We start from the raw sequence: 17,869 nt of genomic DNA on the forward strand, positions 1-17,869 counted from the left end.
TATCCCCGGGCTAAAAAGGCATCTGCCTTCCAGTGACGGAAGGTTCTACTGAACCGAAAGGTTTTTACATAAAGGTTATTTCTTCTTGAGTCTATACATGGAAAAACAAAACCCACACATACACCCCTATTACTGAACATTCGGAATTTTCGAATAAATAATTACTTAAACAATGTTTTGGTGCAAAGAATCTATTATATTTTACATGAGTCCAAAACACTCTATGCCAAAATGTTGCCATAAAAGATTATAATCCCGTCTCGACGGGATAAGTACTAGCGAAAACGAAAGTTTACAACATCAAAGCGGCTTTTAGATTTTTTTTATATATATATATTTATAATAGTTAAGGTTAGTATTTACACATAAGGCTTTGTCCAGGATGGGAGCGAAAATAATTTTGGTGCCTAGTTCAGGTTAATTGCCGATCCTTTTCAAATGAAGCACATCTGCATAATACACTTACATGTAGGCCTGCGTGTTTAGGGGATGTGTGTGTCTTCAAGTTTCTAGCGAAGTGTGGGATTAATAGGATGCGTAATTACTTCAACACACCCACATTGTTTAAAATAAATTAATAAGCCACCATAAACCGTAAGTAGGTCTTTCTATAAAACACCGAACGTATGGTTTCCTTTTTTGCTGCTTTTATAAATATTTATGACTTGTACAACATTACTTGCTATACTTGAAAATGTATTACATTCCAGCTAAGTTCGTAAGTTGTAGGGGACCCTTGTTATGGTCAAGCAGTTATTGCTCAGTTATATTTTGTGAGCTGTCCTATTTACCACCTATGGTTTCACACGACATTGATTTCTCTTTGAACTTTGACACAGTTGTTCTAGTGAGAAATTTTAGGATTTTCGTAACGATGGGTCGAAAATTTCATCGCATTTTTGTGTTGAATGTTTGGCACCCAATTATAAAAACATTCCAATCCTCGGACTCAAAAAAGATTACGATCAGGTGACCCATGGTTTGGAAATATTCTCTTAAGCGCCATGACGCGAGGTGAACTTCACGGCCACTACTCAAGTATTCAGTTTCAAAACACGTGACTGTAATATGATGTCTCTCCTCCCTCCCCTGGATGCGCTTGTATAACTTTGGCGCTATTACAGTTGCCAGCAAAACTGACGAGATTTTCAGCGAGTGTCTGGAAAGTCAGCTGAAATAAAATTTGCTTAAAATTGTTTGAATATCTGTATGCAGTTTGATTATTACACCTATTCCATTATATATTATACCTATTTGTTGGTGATTGCAGTAATGCTTTGGTTGGGGTTTTATTAAATAACTACAAATGTTTCAGAACTGATTCCAAGTTGAATAGGATATGGAAGCGCATCTTCATGAGAGAAGACTAGTTATTTGATTTTTGTTTAACTTCATTCTCTAGAATTTTCACCTGTACGATTTTGGTCAGTTCAGTGGATGGTGAAAACCGAATTCCCCAGGGTAAACCACCAGCAAATTAATGACGGACTTTTGCAATATATATATTGGTGAAAAACAAGTGGCATCAAACGAATGAAAGTAAAACTGCGCAAACGCTACGACTAATGCCGTCGGCGGCTTATTGTCCCCAAGGTTCAAGGAACAGAGATAGTGGGCGAATCTCGAACTGTCACCAAGGTTCAAGGAACAGAGCGGGGTATTCTCGAACTGTTTAAATCCTTGTATCATGTTTTTGTGAATTTTACTAAACTGCTCTTCTAAGAACTAATCCTCCATGGCTTAACTATGACTAAGCAAAGATCCCTTTTGCAAATGAATCATCCACCTTTAGTGGATTGTTAGTATTGCCACTTTAGCTGGTGTATTGAGAAAATATTAATCTCAGTCTTTTTAGCAGATCATCGACGTAAAATCATTTGTGAAATGAATATGTAGTTTTTGCTAAACATTATCGAACAATATAATCAAAATCGTTAAGTCTTTGCTATGTGTTTGTTTACACACAAATGTTAAAAAAGTTAAGTAAACATCAGAAAAAAATAGCGTCGAAAAACTTTATCTCAAAATACTTTTTACTTACTTGTTTTATATTTTTGTTTTCGCTGAACTGAACTGCAGTCAAAATGTAGATTGTCAGATGGTAGTGTTTTAGTGTAGTGTATTTTGCCTATGACATCACACAACTTTTGGTGGCATTTGAACAGGTGTTGACTTTATTTGGGGGCTTTCTTTTTAAACAGCGGTAGCCCTAACGCTTGACAAAACAATGAGGTAACAGGAAAATATTTTTGCCTTCAGAGCAGACTGAACATCCCAAAAAGATGAGGGCATATCTTCTCCCGCTGTGTGTTGTGCTGCTGTGCGTGCTTGCCTCACTCGTGGCCCACCCACTCAGGCATGATGTTGGCGGTTGAGGAGGGAGGTGATGGCATCTGCGGCGATGGTTTTGGTTGAGGCGGGGAAAGTAGCAACTCCGAAGACAGCGACAGTGGCGAAGATGATCAAGGAAACATTCGTGCCCCACCATGAGGTGGTGGCGGTCGTTTTCGTGGAGGCGGGGAAAGTAGCAACTCAGAAGACAGCGATAGTGCTGAAGATGATCATGGTGTCCCACCAGGTGGCGGGGTTGACTTGAAGCAACATCATACTCTTGAATACAATATTATAACCACAATACAACCAGTTGATGTAATTATGTCTTTATCTGTAATACCTAATGTGCAACATTTTCTCTCAAAGGAAACAAATTATAAAGATATACAGGTAAAGCTAATTATTTTACAAAGTGTATGTTAATAACATAAAATGTTCTGTGTGCAAGTTTCAAAATGGTTGAATTACTGTCAAAATTCCCACTACCATGTTTGTTTTGTTCTCTTTCTCTTTTATTTATTTTATTGATTTTATTGGTGTTTTATTAGTGCCGTACTCAAGAATATTTCTCCTATAAGACGGCGGCCAGCATAATGGCGGGAGGAAACTGGGCTCGGAGCAAATGTTCTTCACTGCTTTTGACCTAGGAAAAAAATATTATTTATTTGATAGGTGTTTTATGTCATACCAAATAAAGATATTTTACCTACTTACATGAAGGGCCCTCTCTGGATTGGATGTTCTGGGTACTGACTTGGCCACTGGTGTCTTGTTGGATCAGTAGCGGGTTTTATTCATTTGATTTGTTTGATTGGTGTTTTACGCCGGACTCAAGAATATTTCATTTATACGACAGCGGCCAACATTATGGTGGGAATAAACCGGGCAGAGTTCGAGTGAAACCCACGACCATCCGCAGGTTGCTGTCAGACCTCCCCACATACGGCCGGAGAGGTAGCTTGAAGTCACAGCGTCCGCATTGGTGGTGAGAGGCTCCCAGGTCATTACACTGCGCTAACTGAGCCGTGGAGCGCCCCCCTCCCCCATGTCATGAGGTTATATCACGTACGTGGCGAGGGGCCATTTTCTACTTCCGGTATACCGGTTTCCCTCTGTTCATAAATCTAGCCGCATAACTAGTCGGGCATATAAAAAGTGAAACATTCTTGAGTACGGCGTCAGATACCAATCATCTTAAATCAATTCACTGTAAATAAAAAGTGTCCAAAAATAAGACACATTATAGTACATTTTTCCCCCGCTTTGAAAACACTTCATTGTTACGATTTTATACATTTAGTGTTTTAAGGTTATATACAAAGCGTTTGACTGTGCAGGACACGTGTTGTACTTTAATACACATAAGTGTTTTTAATTAAAACCCTAAAAGTGTCCTTAAATAAAAGACCTATGGTGCTCTTAAATAAATAGGAATAGCGTTTTAAACAACATTGATTGCTAATGTTTTTAAAGAAAACACTGAAAGTGTTTTTAAGCTTGTCAGCACTATAAAGACATTTTCAGTGTTTATAAGCAAAACACTTTTGAAAAGTGTTGTAACATACATCACCAATAATAATTTCTCACTGAAATTGTTCTTAATAGTATATTTAAAGTTAGCTATATTTTGTAAATTGTTATGAAACATAGAAGTTTAAAATGATTTTTAAGTCTGAAACCCAGTCTAATTGACAGTGTAAGCATTATGTATACTACTTCAAATATTTTATTTATGTTTCCAGGAACATAACCTTATAGACATAATATCAGCTTATGACTATTAACTAAACTGTCAGAGTCAAAACAAAAGAAAGTTTACTGTCCCAGTTCGGTAATTTTCGGTCAACAATACCCTGTTTATTTATGTGGACGAGACTGTGAGGCCTTAATGAGGGTTTGTTCACTAGATCGGTTTTATCAGAAATATCAAATTATAAAATACATATCTCAATCTTTGTTTATTCACTGTGAGAGAAAATAGTTAAGCAACTATTACAGATTAATCCTACGAATGGTCCAACATTTTGTTAAAGGACGCCCTTTGTATTCGTTTATTTATTTATTTATTTATTGATTTGATTGGTGTATTACGCCGTACTCAAGAATATTTTACTGATACAACAGTCGCCAGATTTATGGTGAGAGGAAACCGGGCAAAGCCCGGGGGAAACTAGGGTTTGCTTTTATTCCTTATATCCCGCAAAATGACTAAGAGGCTGTTTAGCATGCATGCTTTAAAAGCTGCAATGTAATGCAAAAAAAAAAAATGCAGGACAAATTGGCTTTTGTAATGATAATAAATTATGTGCCTATTTAGTTTGTTTTCTTTTTTTATTTGATAGTTGCTTAATGTGATACTCAACAACTTTCCTGACACGATGCGATCTTTGGCACGTTACTGACCAGTTTGTTGGTAGAAGACAAGTGGCATTGAACGAACTGCAGTCAACTCAAAACGGTCACACGAGCCTCTATGACTATCGGCTTATTGTCTCTGAACAACGAGACAGTGAGAGTAATGAAAAGTTGTGAATAAGAGATAAACATCCGCTGGGGAAAACCCATGACCATCAACAGGTTGCTGTAAGACATTCCCAGCCACGACCAGAGAGAAAGCCAACTTGAACTGGTCTTAAACTCACAGCGACCACTTTGGTGAGATTTGATTTATTTGATTGGTGTTTTACGCCCTACTCAAGAATATTTCACTTATACGACGGCGGCCAACATTATGGTGGGAGGAAACCGGGCAGAGCCCGGGGGAAACCCACGACCATCCGCAGGTTGTTGGCAGACCTTCCCACTTACGGCCGGAGAGAAAGCCAGCATGAGCTGGACTTGAACTCACAGCGACGGCATTGGTGAGAGGCTTCTGGGTCATTGCACCGTGCTGGTACATAACCAACTCGGTCATAAATCCTTTAAGAGAGTAAATATGTATTGTAAATAAACTAATATGTAATTTAGCATTTTTTCCGGACCGAATAAGTCTTGTAAGGTCAGTACGTGTATTAAGTCCTCTCTAATTGAATTTGCCCAAGGTTTTATAAGGGCCCACGCGAACATTTCTCTCCTAAAAGAAAGCGCTTTCATTTCAGTGAATTATATTTCAGTCAGGCATCGGAGTAAATCACCAATGAAACAATTTGAAATTAAACAAAATTATGAGGGACAATTCTGGTGGTGTGCAAAAATTTGATTGCGACCAAAACCCCAATGAACGTCGATTATAATGTAAATCTAAGATCCGTTGGCCATTTTCCCAGCTTAGCTCTCTACACATTAAGCTCGCTGAATCGCTGCATTCGCCAACGCATTCACCTGCGCTGTCCTCATTGTTTCAGATCTGTACGCGACGAAAACATTTGTCTCGTAATCTGAAAAATTATTATATCACCATATTATGCTTAAATAATTAAGGATCATAACGTCGAAATTATGAATCTTTGCAATGGGCCACTTTTGAATCACGCGTCTCCGTTGCTAGGGCGGAAACGGGGGCTCTTCCGAAACTTAAGTCCTTCTTCTTTTTGCGCAATAGTTGTATATTGTTCCTACTGTTCAATATAAAAACAAAAATTAATATTAAACCCAAACAAGCGGCCAATCGCCTTTTTAATGGTATAACTGTCTTGGTAAATTTATTTACTTATTTATTTATTTGATTTGATTGGTGGTTTACGCCGTACTGAAGAAACCGGGGGCAGTACGGGGGGGGGGGGGGAACCCACGACCATCCGCAGGTTGCTGACACACTTCCCATTAAGCAATGTGGGAGAAAACAGTCTCAATGTACCACCGTAATGCCAAACTTTGAAACGTGTTGTATGGTAAGAAATGTTTTGGAAAACAAACCATGCGTACACAGTTTTAGATGGTAAATAACAGGTTTTTTGTGGTTTTATGCATAAGTAACTGAACCCGAGATGCTTTGACACTAAGCATATACTTGAGACACAATTATGAATTTCCTGTCATGTGAAAAAAAACACATGCGTTTCGAACTTAGTGAAACCGGTATAGCCGGAGTAAAAAATGGCCCCTCTCCACTCACGTGATATAACCCCCCCCCCCTCATATCTCGCTGGGGGGGGGGAGGAACTCCTTGGCTTATTTGGCTAGCCCACTAGCGCAGCATAATGACCAAGGAACCTCTCACCAATGCGGTCGCTGTGAGTTCGAGTCCTCCTCTTCGGCCATATGTGAAAGGTCTGCAGCAAGCCTCAGAAGGTTGTGGGTTTCCCCTGGGCTCTGCCCAGTTTCTTCCCACCATAATGCTGGCCGCTGTGGTATAAATGAAATACTCTTGAGTAAGGCGTGGAACACCAATAAACTGAATCAAATAAATAAAACCCGCTACCAATTCAACAAGACCCCAGTGGCCATGCCAGTACCTAAAACATCCAATCCAATGAGGGCCCTTCATGTAAGAAAGTAAAATATCATTTGGTATGACGTAAAACACCAATCAAATAAATAACATTTTATTCGCCGGTCAAAAGCACTGAAGAAGATTTCCTCCAAGCCCAATTTCCTTTAACCTTCATGCCGGCCGCTGTTTATAGGTGAAATATTCTTTAGTATGGCACCAATAAAACACCAATGAAATCAATGAAATAAATAAAAGAGGAAAAGAACAAAACAAACATGGTAGTGGGAATATTGACAGAAATTCAACCATTTTGAAACTTGCACACAGAATATATAATGTATTAACAGTTTGTGAAATAATTAGCTTTGCCTGCATACATTGATAATTAGTTTCCTTTGAGAGAAAATGTTGCACATTAGGTATTACAGATAAAGACATAATTGCATAAAATGGTTGTTTTGCGGTTTTGATATTGTATTCAAGAGTACGATGTCGCTTCAAATCAATATCCGCCACCTGGTGAAACCCCAATGTTTTCATGGTCATCTTCGTTACTATGGCTGTCTTCTGAGTTTCTACTTTCCCCGCCTCCACCAAAACCAACGCCCCCACCTACTGGTGGGACACCAATGTTTCTGTGATCATATGAATCAATGTCGCTGTCTTCACAATTGCTGCTTTCCCCGCCTCCGCCAAAACCACTGCCACCATCACTGAAATGGCTATCGGAGTCATCACGCTGATTCGTCACCTCTTCCACCACCATCAAAACCACCGCCGCCTTCACCTTCACTTCCACTTCCACCTCCACCTCCACCGCACTCGCCTCCGCCTCCATCTACACCTCTCTAACGTCGACGTCCACGCCCACCTTTCCCACGTCTCCTGGGTCCACCTCCATGTGCCCAGACTCCGTCTCCACCTCCATCTGCCCAGACTCCGTCTCCACCTCCCCCGCCTCCACCTACAACATCACGCCTGAGTAGGTGGGCCTCGATTGAGACGGAAATGCACAGCAGCACAACACACAGCAGGAGAAGACATGCCCTCATCTTGTTGAGATGTTCAGTCTGTTCTGAAGGCAAAAATATTTCCTTATGACCTCCCTATTTTGTCATGCGTCACAACTACTTAAAAGGAAAGCCCCCAAATGAAGTCAACATCTGTTCAAATGCCATTAAAAGTTGTGTGATGTCATAGGCAAAATACACCACAGTAATATATTACCATCTGACAATCTACAATTTGACGGCATTCAGTTCAGCGAAAACAAGAATCAAAAACAAGTAAAAAGTATTTTGAGATACAGTTGTTGATGATATTTTTTACTGATGTTTACTTAATTTATTTACCGTTTATGTGTAAACACACACTTAGCGAAGAAGTAATGATTTTTATTACATTGGACAATAATGTTCAGTGAACACTACGTATTCATTTCACAAATGATTTTTCGTCGATGATCTGCTATAAACACTGAGATTAAAAGAAAAAGAAAATAGCATTTTCTCAACACACCAGCTACAGTGGCAATGCTAACAATGCAGGAAAGGTTGCACCATATGATTCATTTGCAAAAGGCATCTTTGTTCAGTCATAGTTAAGCCACGGAGGATTAGTTCTTAGAAGAGCAGTTTAGTAAAATTGACAAAAACATGATATAAAGATTTAAACAGTTGGAGAATACCCCGCTCTGTTCCTTGAACCTTGGTGACAGTTCGAGATTCGCCCACTATCTCTGTTCCTTGAACCTTGGGGACAATAAGCCGCCGACGGCATTAGTCGTAGCTTGTTTTTTACCAATATATATATATATTGCAAAAGTCCGTCATTAATTTGCTGTTGGTTTACCCGGGGGAATTTGGTTTTCACCATCCACTAAACTGACCAAAATCGTACAGGTAAAACTTCTAGAGAATGAAGTTAAACAAAAATCAAATAACCACTCTACTAGTCTTCTCTCGTGAAGATGCGCACCCATATCCTATTTAACTTGGACTGAATTCTGAAATGTTTGTAATTATTTAATAAAACCTCTACCAAAGCATTACTGCAATCACCAAAAAATGGCATAGGTGTAATAATCAAACTACAAACAGATATTCAAACAATTGTAACTAGAACTTACTTCAGCTGAGGTTCCAGACACAGGCAGAAAATCTTGTCAGTTTTGCTCGCAACTGTAAAAGCGCCCAAGATATATAAGCCCATCCAGGGTCGTAAGGTGGGATATCATGTAACAGTCACGTGTTTTGGAAACTGAATACTTGAGAAGTGGCCGCGAAATTGACTTCACGTCACGGCGATTAAGAGAATATTTCCAAACGATGGGTCGCATATTTTTATTTTAGTCCGAGGATTGGATTGATTGGGTGCCAAACATTCAACACAAAAATGCCTTGAAATTTTCGACCCATGGAAAGGTTACATATATATTTTTCTCAAGTATCCAGACACACTTTCGACGTTCTTTACCGTCTTTAAAAGGGTGTACGCCTCATTTATTTTTACAAGTATGTATCCCATGCCATAAATCGCCTTTCAATTGTGGTTGAGCCAGCATGCTTGCAGTACATCAGGTTCCTGGCTGCCGCCAAGTTTCTTGGAGTGTATCATGTTTTATGCAGGCTGCTTCTGTAGAGCGAGCCGGTGATCAGGTTTCTGGTCGCCTTTCAGTTTGGTGTTGCTATTAGATTTGCAGCCGTCAGACTTACCGTAAATCATGTTTCTGGCTGCCATTAAGTTTCTTGTCGGTTATCAGGTTTCTGGCTGCTCCGATCGGGTTGCAGCAGGGATCCGGTCGGCTTTATTCCCTTTTTCTTGTTTGTTTGTTTGTTTGCTGTTGTTATATTTTTGCCACTATCAGCCTTGTCCTTCATTATACATATATTTTTTTAAATTTCTTTTATTGGGGAGTTACATGTTCGCCATACTTAAATATAGTTCACATAAATGACAACAGCGTCTATGAAAACGTTCCTCGCCACCGTTAATGTGGAATTTTATACACTGTTAGAAAGAATCCGTGTTTTTTAGAGATGAACTCTTACATATGCTGATCTGTCAGCCACTGAATCGAGCACGCTTTATTCTTCAGTTATCTCGCTTTATTTATTTATTTATTTATTTATTTGATTGATGTTTTACACCGTACTCAAGAATATTTCACTTGGCGGTCAGTGTTATGGTGGGAGGAAACCGGGTAGAGCTCGGGGGAAACCCACGACCATCCTCAGGCTGTGCCAGTCCTTCCCTCGTAGTGTCACGTTTCAGTTAAAATAAAATAAGTCATTGTTTGGTGTTCAAATACGACAAGAAGACGTACATTTTTTGGAAAGAAACTTGCAAATAAATATATTAACGGCAGGAAGCATTTACTATTTACACTCAAAAATCAATTTTAACAGAAATACTGGTGTCTGAGTATTGCTTGAATGCATTCTATTATTATGACACACTACTCTGTCATATTCAGCATAACATCCTGTTAGTCTAATGGAATCTTTACTTATTTATTTATTTGATTGGTGTTTTTCCCCGTACTCAAGAATATTTCACTTATACGACGGCGGCCAGCATTATGGTCGGAGTAAACCGGGCAGAGCCCGGATAAAACCCACGACTATCCGCTGGCTGCCGACAGACCTTCCCACTTACGGCCGGGGAGGAAGCCAGCATGAGCTGGGCTTGAACTCACAGCGACTAATGCAATCTTAATGTTGAATCAATAGAATATGTCTTTTATATTTAACAGAACAATCCGCTGCCATAGCAAAATACATATGATATCACTCAGACAACAGACTTTCTGTTAAGATTAACAGATTAATTTTTTTGAGTGTACATGTAAATGCCGCTTATGTAATTCTCCTAAAGCCTGCGGACATTTAAGCCATAACCCGTCTGTATACTGTGTATAGCCTATGTCTTAATACGATGTCTCTCGCCCTTTATTTTGTCTCTCCCTGGAAGTTTCTGATAACGACAGGTAGATGATTACATGTTTGTCAGACCTGGGGTATCCTGTGTTGTAAACAGGTAGAAATACCGGCACATATACCTGTTCCTATATTTTTATAAATTGCTAGACATTATTCACCGTCTTCAGCCGTGTCAACAAGCTTGCCAGAGTTATTCCCTCTGAAGCTCACAGTCACAAGCAGTATTGCTGATTCTGATGGAATATTTGATGATTTTGACTGTATATTTGTGAATAAATGGATTTAATTGTTTGGTGTATGAACTAAAACAATTCATTGTAATAAGTCGTAAGACTTCTCTGAGAGTTATACTGGAACAATATAGACTGGGAATCTATGTCGTTTTATAAATAGAATTACATCATTGAATGAATCATTGCATTATTGAGAGTAAATCCATATTTCTGTAGTGCTGTCTCCAAATACCCGAGGTAAATATCGGTCTCATACGTTACCAAAAGACTATAAAAATTCAGTTTAATTCAATATGTTGTTAAAATTAGTGAAATATATATATTTACAAACCTATGCATGTGCCTAAAGTGTCGCATGGTTTAGTTAATTATTGTATATTGTTGTATATTATTGTTTACAAAGTGGATACATGGTCGACGCTGATTGCCTCACAGTGGAGAGAAAGGTTTCCTGGGTTAAATCATGCTGGCTTGGTCATGCTTGAATGAGTGATTGCTTAATTTTTAACGTCGAACTTAACAATTTTTCAGTTATATGAGGAAGAAGGGGTCCTTCGAGTGCATGCACGTGTAATGTGCCTCCTTGTTGCAGGACGGACTTCCACCGCTTTTTTTATCTAATAGTGCTTCACGGAGAAGATTTAACTTCTTAGCCAGTAAACTGCCCTACCTGAGATAAAATACTGATACGGGTTATAATAGTATTAATGGCTTTGACTCCACATATTACCTATACACTCGAGTGCACATCTAAAAGTACTATACGCTTTTGTGTATTGTCTTTATTGGTATATAATTAAATGTCAATATTTAACACAGACTGGAGTTAACATACAGCTCCAAAGATCCGATATATGTTTGTAAAGCCTTGTCGTCCCCCAGGTTGTCCCGCACTTAAAAACAACTCGACCAATCCACTGGAACGGTTGCCTTATCATACACCTCTTTTTGACAAGAGATTACGTAATCCTTGGCACACTTCTCAAGTAGTGAATTACAGCGTCTAGCGATACATTGTGACCCCTCATGAGACCAAGGGGAGCTCAAGTGTCTCTCATTGTTGCTTACGTGGAGAAGAATGTCTAAAAAAAACAACATTCTTTACCTGAAGCGGTGATCCGATTGCATTGAAAATTGATATGGTGTACAAGTCTAATGGGTGTTGTTCAGACCAGTCCTAGACGTGTGGCAGCCGTTTCACCTATGTCTGAATTTTGAAAAAAAAAACAAGATAGCTGTTAGATAGGTGTTTCACGCAGTACTCGAGAATATTTCCTTGTGTGGATCTCGTTTCTAAATAGTAATGAAGTCATCTAAACTAAACGCAATTGTGGTTGTGAGTTTGACGGATTTTACAGACAGCTGATTACAGGCGAGTGGCTAAAAGAAGTAGACTATAGTGCATGGGTCAAAGCAAATGAATAACTTCACCCACTGATTATTTTGTAGTTGTCATATAAAATCAAAATGTATGGTGTACCAATGCGACCTCTTTTGCCTCCACCTCGACGTTTGTCTCCACTGCAACCTCTTCGTCCGCCACGAGGATATCCACCACGACCAAAACCATCAGGTTTTCCGCCGTTATTAGGTTTGTCATGACCGTCACCTATGTCATTACCATCTGGTTTGTCCCCATGTTCATCACCGCCCTCTGGTTTGTCACCTTCCCCGCCTCCACCACCACCGCCTCCACCTCCACGTCTGCCTCCATTGCCACCTCTACGTCCGCCACGAGGATATCCACCACGACCAAACCCATCAGGTTTCTCGCCGTCTTTAGGTTTGTCATGACCGTCACCTATGTCATTACCATCTGGTTTGTCCCCATGTTCATCACCGCCCTCTGGTTTGTCACCTTCCCCGCCTCCACCACCACCGCCTCCACCTCCACGTCTGCCACCTCTACGTCCGCCACGACGATATCCAGCACGACCAAAACCATCAGGTTTTCCGCCGTCTTTAGGTTTGTCACGTCCGTCACGTATGTCATCACCATCTAGTTTGTCCCCATGTTCATCACCGCCCTCTGGTTTGTCACCTTCCCCGCCTCCACCACCACCGCTTCCACCTCCACATCTGCCACCTCTACGTCCGCCACGAGGATATCCACCACGACCAAATCTAAATCACTTAATCTATATTTTGGTCAGCGTCAAGTCACATGTTCGTGACAAAAGTTTCCTACACTGTATGTAGGAAACCACTGGCCTATGTCATACGATAATAATGGTTACATGATATCTTTTTATGTTTTATAAAATATTTCAATTTTCTTTCCACCTTTAACCTTTGTTTTCATCTCTGCTTTCTTACAGCATGTATCTTTCCGTAATACACAAGTAGTGTAACTCCGAAAAACGAAAGCTTCATTTTGATTCAATATTTCAGCATTTCAATATGTCATCATCAGGAGCAATATAAAATAAGCAGCAACGACATATACATGTATAGGGCTAGGAATAACACAGGATCTTTAGATGCTTTTAACCCATTGTTTAGGGCTAGGCCTACGTCAACAAATACAAAGGGCGGCCTCCGTGGCTAAGCTGGTTAGCGCTCTAGTGCAGCGTAATGACCCAGGAGCCTCTTACCAATGCAGTCGTTGTGAGTTCATGTCCAGCTCATGTTGACTTATTCTTTGGCCGTAAGTTGGAAAGTCTGTCAACAGCCTGTGGATTGTCGTGGGTTCCCCCAGGCTTTGCACGGTTTCCTCCCACTATAATGCTACCCACTGTCGTATAAGTGGAATATAAAGTGAGTATTTTTGGTGCTTTATGTTAAAACACTTTTCAAAAATATTTTACTTATAAACACTGAAAATGTCTTTCAGTGTTTTTTGCTCTGACAAACTTAAAAACACATTCAGTGTTTTCTTTAAAAAAGGTAGCAATCAATATTGTTTAAAACAATATTAATATTTATTTACGAGCGCCATTAGTGTTTTATTTAAGGACGTTTTTAAGGTTTTACTAAAAAACAATTGTGAGTATTAAAGTAAAACACATATCCTGCACAGTAAAACGCTTTACATATAACCTTAAAACACTAAATGTAAAGAATCGTAACACTGAAGTATTTTCAAAGCGGGGAAAAAATGTACTATAATTTTTATTTACCGTGAATTGACTTAACATGATTGGTGTGTAATGCCGTACCAAGAACGTTTCACTTTTTATATGCCTGATTATATATGCGGTTAGATTTATGAACAGAGTGAATCCGGTATAGCCGGAGTAAAAAAATGGCCCCTCTCCAATCACGTGATATAACCCCCCCCCCCCCCCCTTCATATCTCGCTGGAGGGGGGACTCCTTGGCTTAGTTGGCTAGCCCACTAGCGCAGCATAATGACCAAGGAACCTCTCACCAATGCGGTCGCTGTGAGTTCGAGTCCTCCTCTTCGGCCATACGTGGGAGGTCAGCAGCAACCCTCAGAAGGTTGTGGGTTTCCCCCGGGCTCTGCCCGGTTTCTTCCCACCATAATGCTGGCCACTGTGGTATAAATGAAATATTCTTGAGTAAGGCGTGGAACACCAATAAACTGAATCAAATAAATAAAACCCGCTACCAATTCAACAAGACCCCAGTGGCCATGCCAGTACCTAAAACATCCAATCCAGGGAGGGCCCTTCATGTAAGAAAGTAAAATATCATTTGGTATGACGTAAAACACCAATCAAATAAATAACATTTTATTCGCCGGTCAAAAGCACTGAAGAAGATTTCCTCCAAGCCCAGTTTCCTTCAACCTTCATGCCGGCCGCTGTTTATAGGTGAAATATTCTTTAGTATGTCACCAATAAAACACCAATGAAATCAATGAAATAAATAAAAGAGGAAAAGAACAAAACAAACATGGTAGTGGGAATATTGACAGAAATTCAACCATTTTGAAACTTGCACACAGAATATATAATGTATTAACAGTTTGTGAAATAATTAGCTTTGCCTGCATACATTGATAATTAGTTTCCTTTGAGAGAAAGTGTTGCATATTAGGTATAAGTGATAAAGACATAATTGCATAAAATGGTTGTTTTGCGGTTTTAATATTGTATTCAAGAGTACGATGTCGCTTCAAATCAATATCCGCCACCTGGTGAAACCCCAATGTTTTCATGGTCATCTTCGTTACTATGGCTGTCATCTGAGTTTCTACTTTCCCCGCCTCCACCAAAACCACCGCCCCCACCTACTGGTGGGACACCAATGTTTCTGTGATCATATGAATCAATGCCGCTGTCTTCACAATTGCTACTTTCCCCGCCTCCGCCAAAACCACTGCCACCATCACTGAAATGGCTATCGGAGTCATCACGCTGATTCGTCACCTCTTCCACCACCATCAAAACCACCGCCTCCCACCACTTCCACCTCCACCTCCACCTCCACCTCCACCGCACTCGCCTCCGCCTCCATCTACACCTCTCTAACGTTGACGTCCACTCCAATACCAGCCTCCACGTCCATTTCCCCCGGTTCCACCTCCATCTGCCCAGACTCCGTCTCCACCTCCCCCGCCTCCACCTACAACATCACGCCTGAGTAGGTGGGCCTCGATTGAGACGGAAATGCACAGCAGCACAACACACAGCAGGAGAAGACATGCCCTCATCTTGTTGAGATGTTCAGTCTGTTCTGAAGGCAAAAATATTTCCTTATGACCTCCCTATTTTGTCATGCGTCACAACTACTTAAAAGGAAAGCCCCCAAATGAAGTCAACATCTGTTCAAATGCCATTAAAAGTTGTGTGATGTCATAAGCAAAATACACCACAGTTAAACATTACCATCTGACAATCTACAATTTGACGGCATTCAGTTCAGCGAAAACAAGAATCAAAAACAAGTAAAAAGTATTTTGAGATACAGTTGTTGATGATATTTTTTACTGATGTTTACTTAATTTATTTACCGTTTATGTGTAAACACACACTTAGCGAAGAAGTAATGATTTTTATTACATTGGACAATAATGCTCAGTGAACACTACGTATTCATTTCACAAATGATTTTTCGTCGATGATCTGCTATAAACACTGAGATTAAAAGAAAAAGAAAATAGCATTTTCTCAACACACCAGCTAAAGTGGCAATGCTAACAATGCAGGAAAGGTTGCACCATATGATTCATTTGCAAAAGGCATCTTTGTTCAGTCATAGTTAAGCCACGGAGGATTAGTTCTTAGAAGAGCAGTTTAGTAAAATTGACAAAAACATGATATAAAGATTTAAACAGTTGGAGAATACCCCGCTCTGTTCCTTGAACCTTGGTGACAGTTCGAGATTCGCCCACTATCTCTGTTCCTTGAACCTTGGGGACAATAAGCCGCCGACGGCATTAGTCGTAGCTTGTTTTTCACCAATATATATATTGCAAAAGTCCGTCATTAATTTGCTGTTGGTTTACCCTGAGGAATTTGGTTTTCACCATCCACTAAACTGACCAAAATCGTACAGGTAAAAATTCTAGAGAATGAAGTTAAACAAAAATCAAATAACCACTCTACTAGTCTTCTCTCGTGAAGATGCGTACCCATATCCTATTTAACTTGGACTGAATTCTGAAATGTTTGTAATTATTTAATAAAACCTCTACCAAAGCATTACTGCAATCACAAAAAATGGCATAGGTGTAATAATCAAACTACAAACAGATATTCAAACAATTGTAACTAGAACTTACTTCAGCTGAGGTTCCAGACACAAACAGTAAATCTTGTCAGTTTTGCTCGCAACTGTAAAAGCGCCCAAGATATATAAGCGCATCCAGGGTCGTAAGGAGGGATATCATGTAACAGTCACGTGTTTTGGAAACTGAATACTTGAGAAGTGGCCGCGAAATTGACTTCACGTCACGGCGCTTAAGAGAATATTTCCAAACGATGGGTCGCATATTCTTATTTTAGTCCGAGGATTGGATTGATTGGGTGCCAAACATTCAACACAAAAATGCCTTGAAATTTTCGACCCATGGAAAGGTTACATATATATTTTTCTCAAGTATCCAGACACACTTTCGACGTTCTTTACCGTCTTTAAAAGGGTGTACGCCTCATTTATTTTTACAAGTATGTATCCCATGCCATAAATCGCCTTTCAATTGTGGTTGAGCCGTAAATCATGTTTCTGGCTGCCATCAAGTTTCTTGTCGGTTATCAGGTTTCTGGCTGCTCCGATCGGGTTGCAGCAGGGTCGGCTTTATTCCTTTTTTTTGTTTGTTTGTTTGTTTGCTGTTGTTATGTTTTTGCCACTATCAGCCTTGTCCTTCAGTATACATATATTTTTTTTAAATTTCTTTTATTGGGGAGTTACATGTTCGCCATACTTAAATATAGTTCACATAAATGACAACAGCGTCTATGAAAACGTTCCTCGCCACCGTTAATGTGGAATTTTATACACCGTTAGAAAGAATCCGTGTTTTTTAGAGATGAACTCTTACATATGCTGATCTGTCAGCCACTGAATCGAGCACGCTTTATTCTTCAGTTATCTCGCTTTATTTATTTATTTATTTATTTGATTGATGTTTTACACCGTACTCAAGAATATTTCACTTGGCGGTCAGTGTTATGGTGGGAGGAAACCGGGTAGAGCTCGGGGGAAACCCACGACCATCCTCAGGCTGTGCCAGTCCTTCCCTCGTAGTGTCACGTTTCAGTTAAAATAAAATAAGTCATTGTTTGGTGTTCAAATACGACAAGAAGACGTACATTTTTTGGAAAGAAACTTGCAAATAAATATATTAACGGCAGGAAGCATTTACTATTTACACTCAAAAATCAATTTTAACAGAAATACTGGTGTCTGAGTATTGCTTGAATGCATTCTATTATTATGACACACTACTCTGTCATATTCAGCATAACATCCTGTTAGTCTAATGGAATCTTTACTTATTTATTTATTTGATTGGTGTTTTTCCCCGTACTCAAGAATATTTCACTTATACGACGGCGGCCAGCATTATGGTCGGAGTAAACC

General features: G+C 39.7%; 1 protein-coding gene and 2 long non-coding RNA genes across 3 annotated transcripts; all 3 read right to left on the reverse strand.

Annotated features, from left to right (window-relative positions):
* Positions 1-6,985: 6,985 nt before the first annotated feature.
* LOC135461655 (uncharacterized) lies at positions 6,986-8,910 on the reverse strand. The gene is made up of 2 exons (XR_010443376.1): positions 8,835-8,910; positions 6,986-7,781 (listed from the first exon to the last, which is right to left on the reverse strand). It is a non-coding gene; the product is annotated as an uncharacterized LOC135461655 (long non-coding RNA).
* A 3,397-nt stretch (positions 8,911-12,307) lies between these two features.
* LOC135462881 (uncharacterized) lies at positions 12,308-13,201 on the reverse strand. The gene is made up of 2 exons (XM_064740181.1): positions 13,197-13,201; positions 12,308-13,004 (listed from the first exon to the last, which is right to left on the reverse strand). Exons 1-2 carry the CDS (start codon positions 13,199-13,201, stop codon positions 12,308-12,310), a joined length of 702 nt encoding a protein of 233 aa, XP_064596251.1.
* Positions 13,202-14,734: 1,533 nt separating this feature from the next.
* LOC135461394 (uncharacterized) lies at positions 14,735-16,731 on the reverse strand. Its single transcript, XR_010443357.1, has 2 exons — positions 16,569-16,731; positions 14,735-15,520 (listed from the first exon to the last, which is right to left on the reverse strand). It is a non-coding gene; the product is annotated as an uncharacterized LOC135461394 (long non-coding RNA).
* Between the last annotated feature and the right edge of the window lie 1,138 nt (positions 16,732-17,869).

Source organism: Liolophura sinensis, chromosome 1, assembly GCF_032854445.1.
Source record: "Liolophura sinensis isolate JHLJ2023 chromosome 1, CUHK_Ljap_v2, whole genome shotgun sequence".
NCBI lineage: Eukaryota > Metazoa > Mollusca > Polyplacophora > Chitonida > Chitonidae > Liolophura > Liolophura sinensis.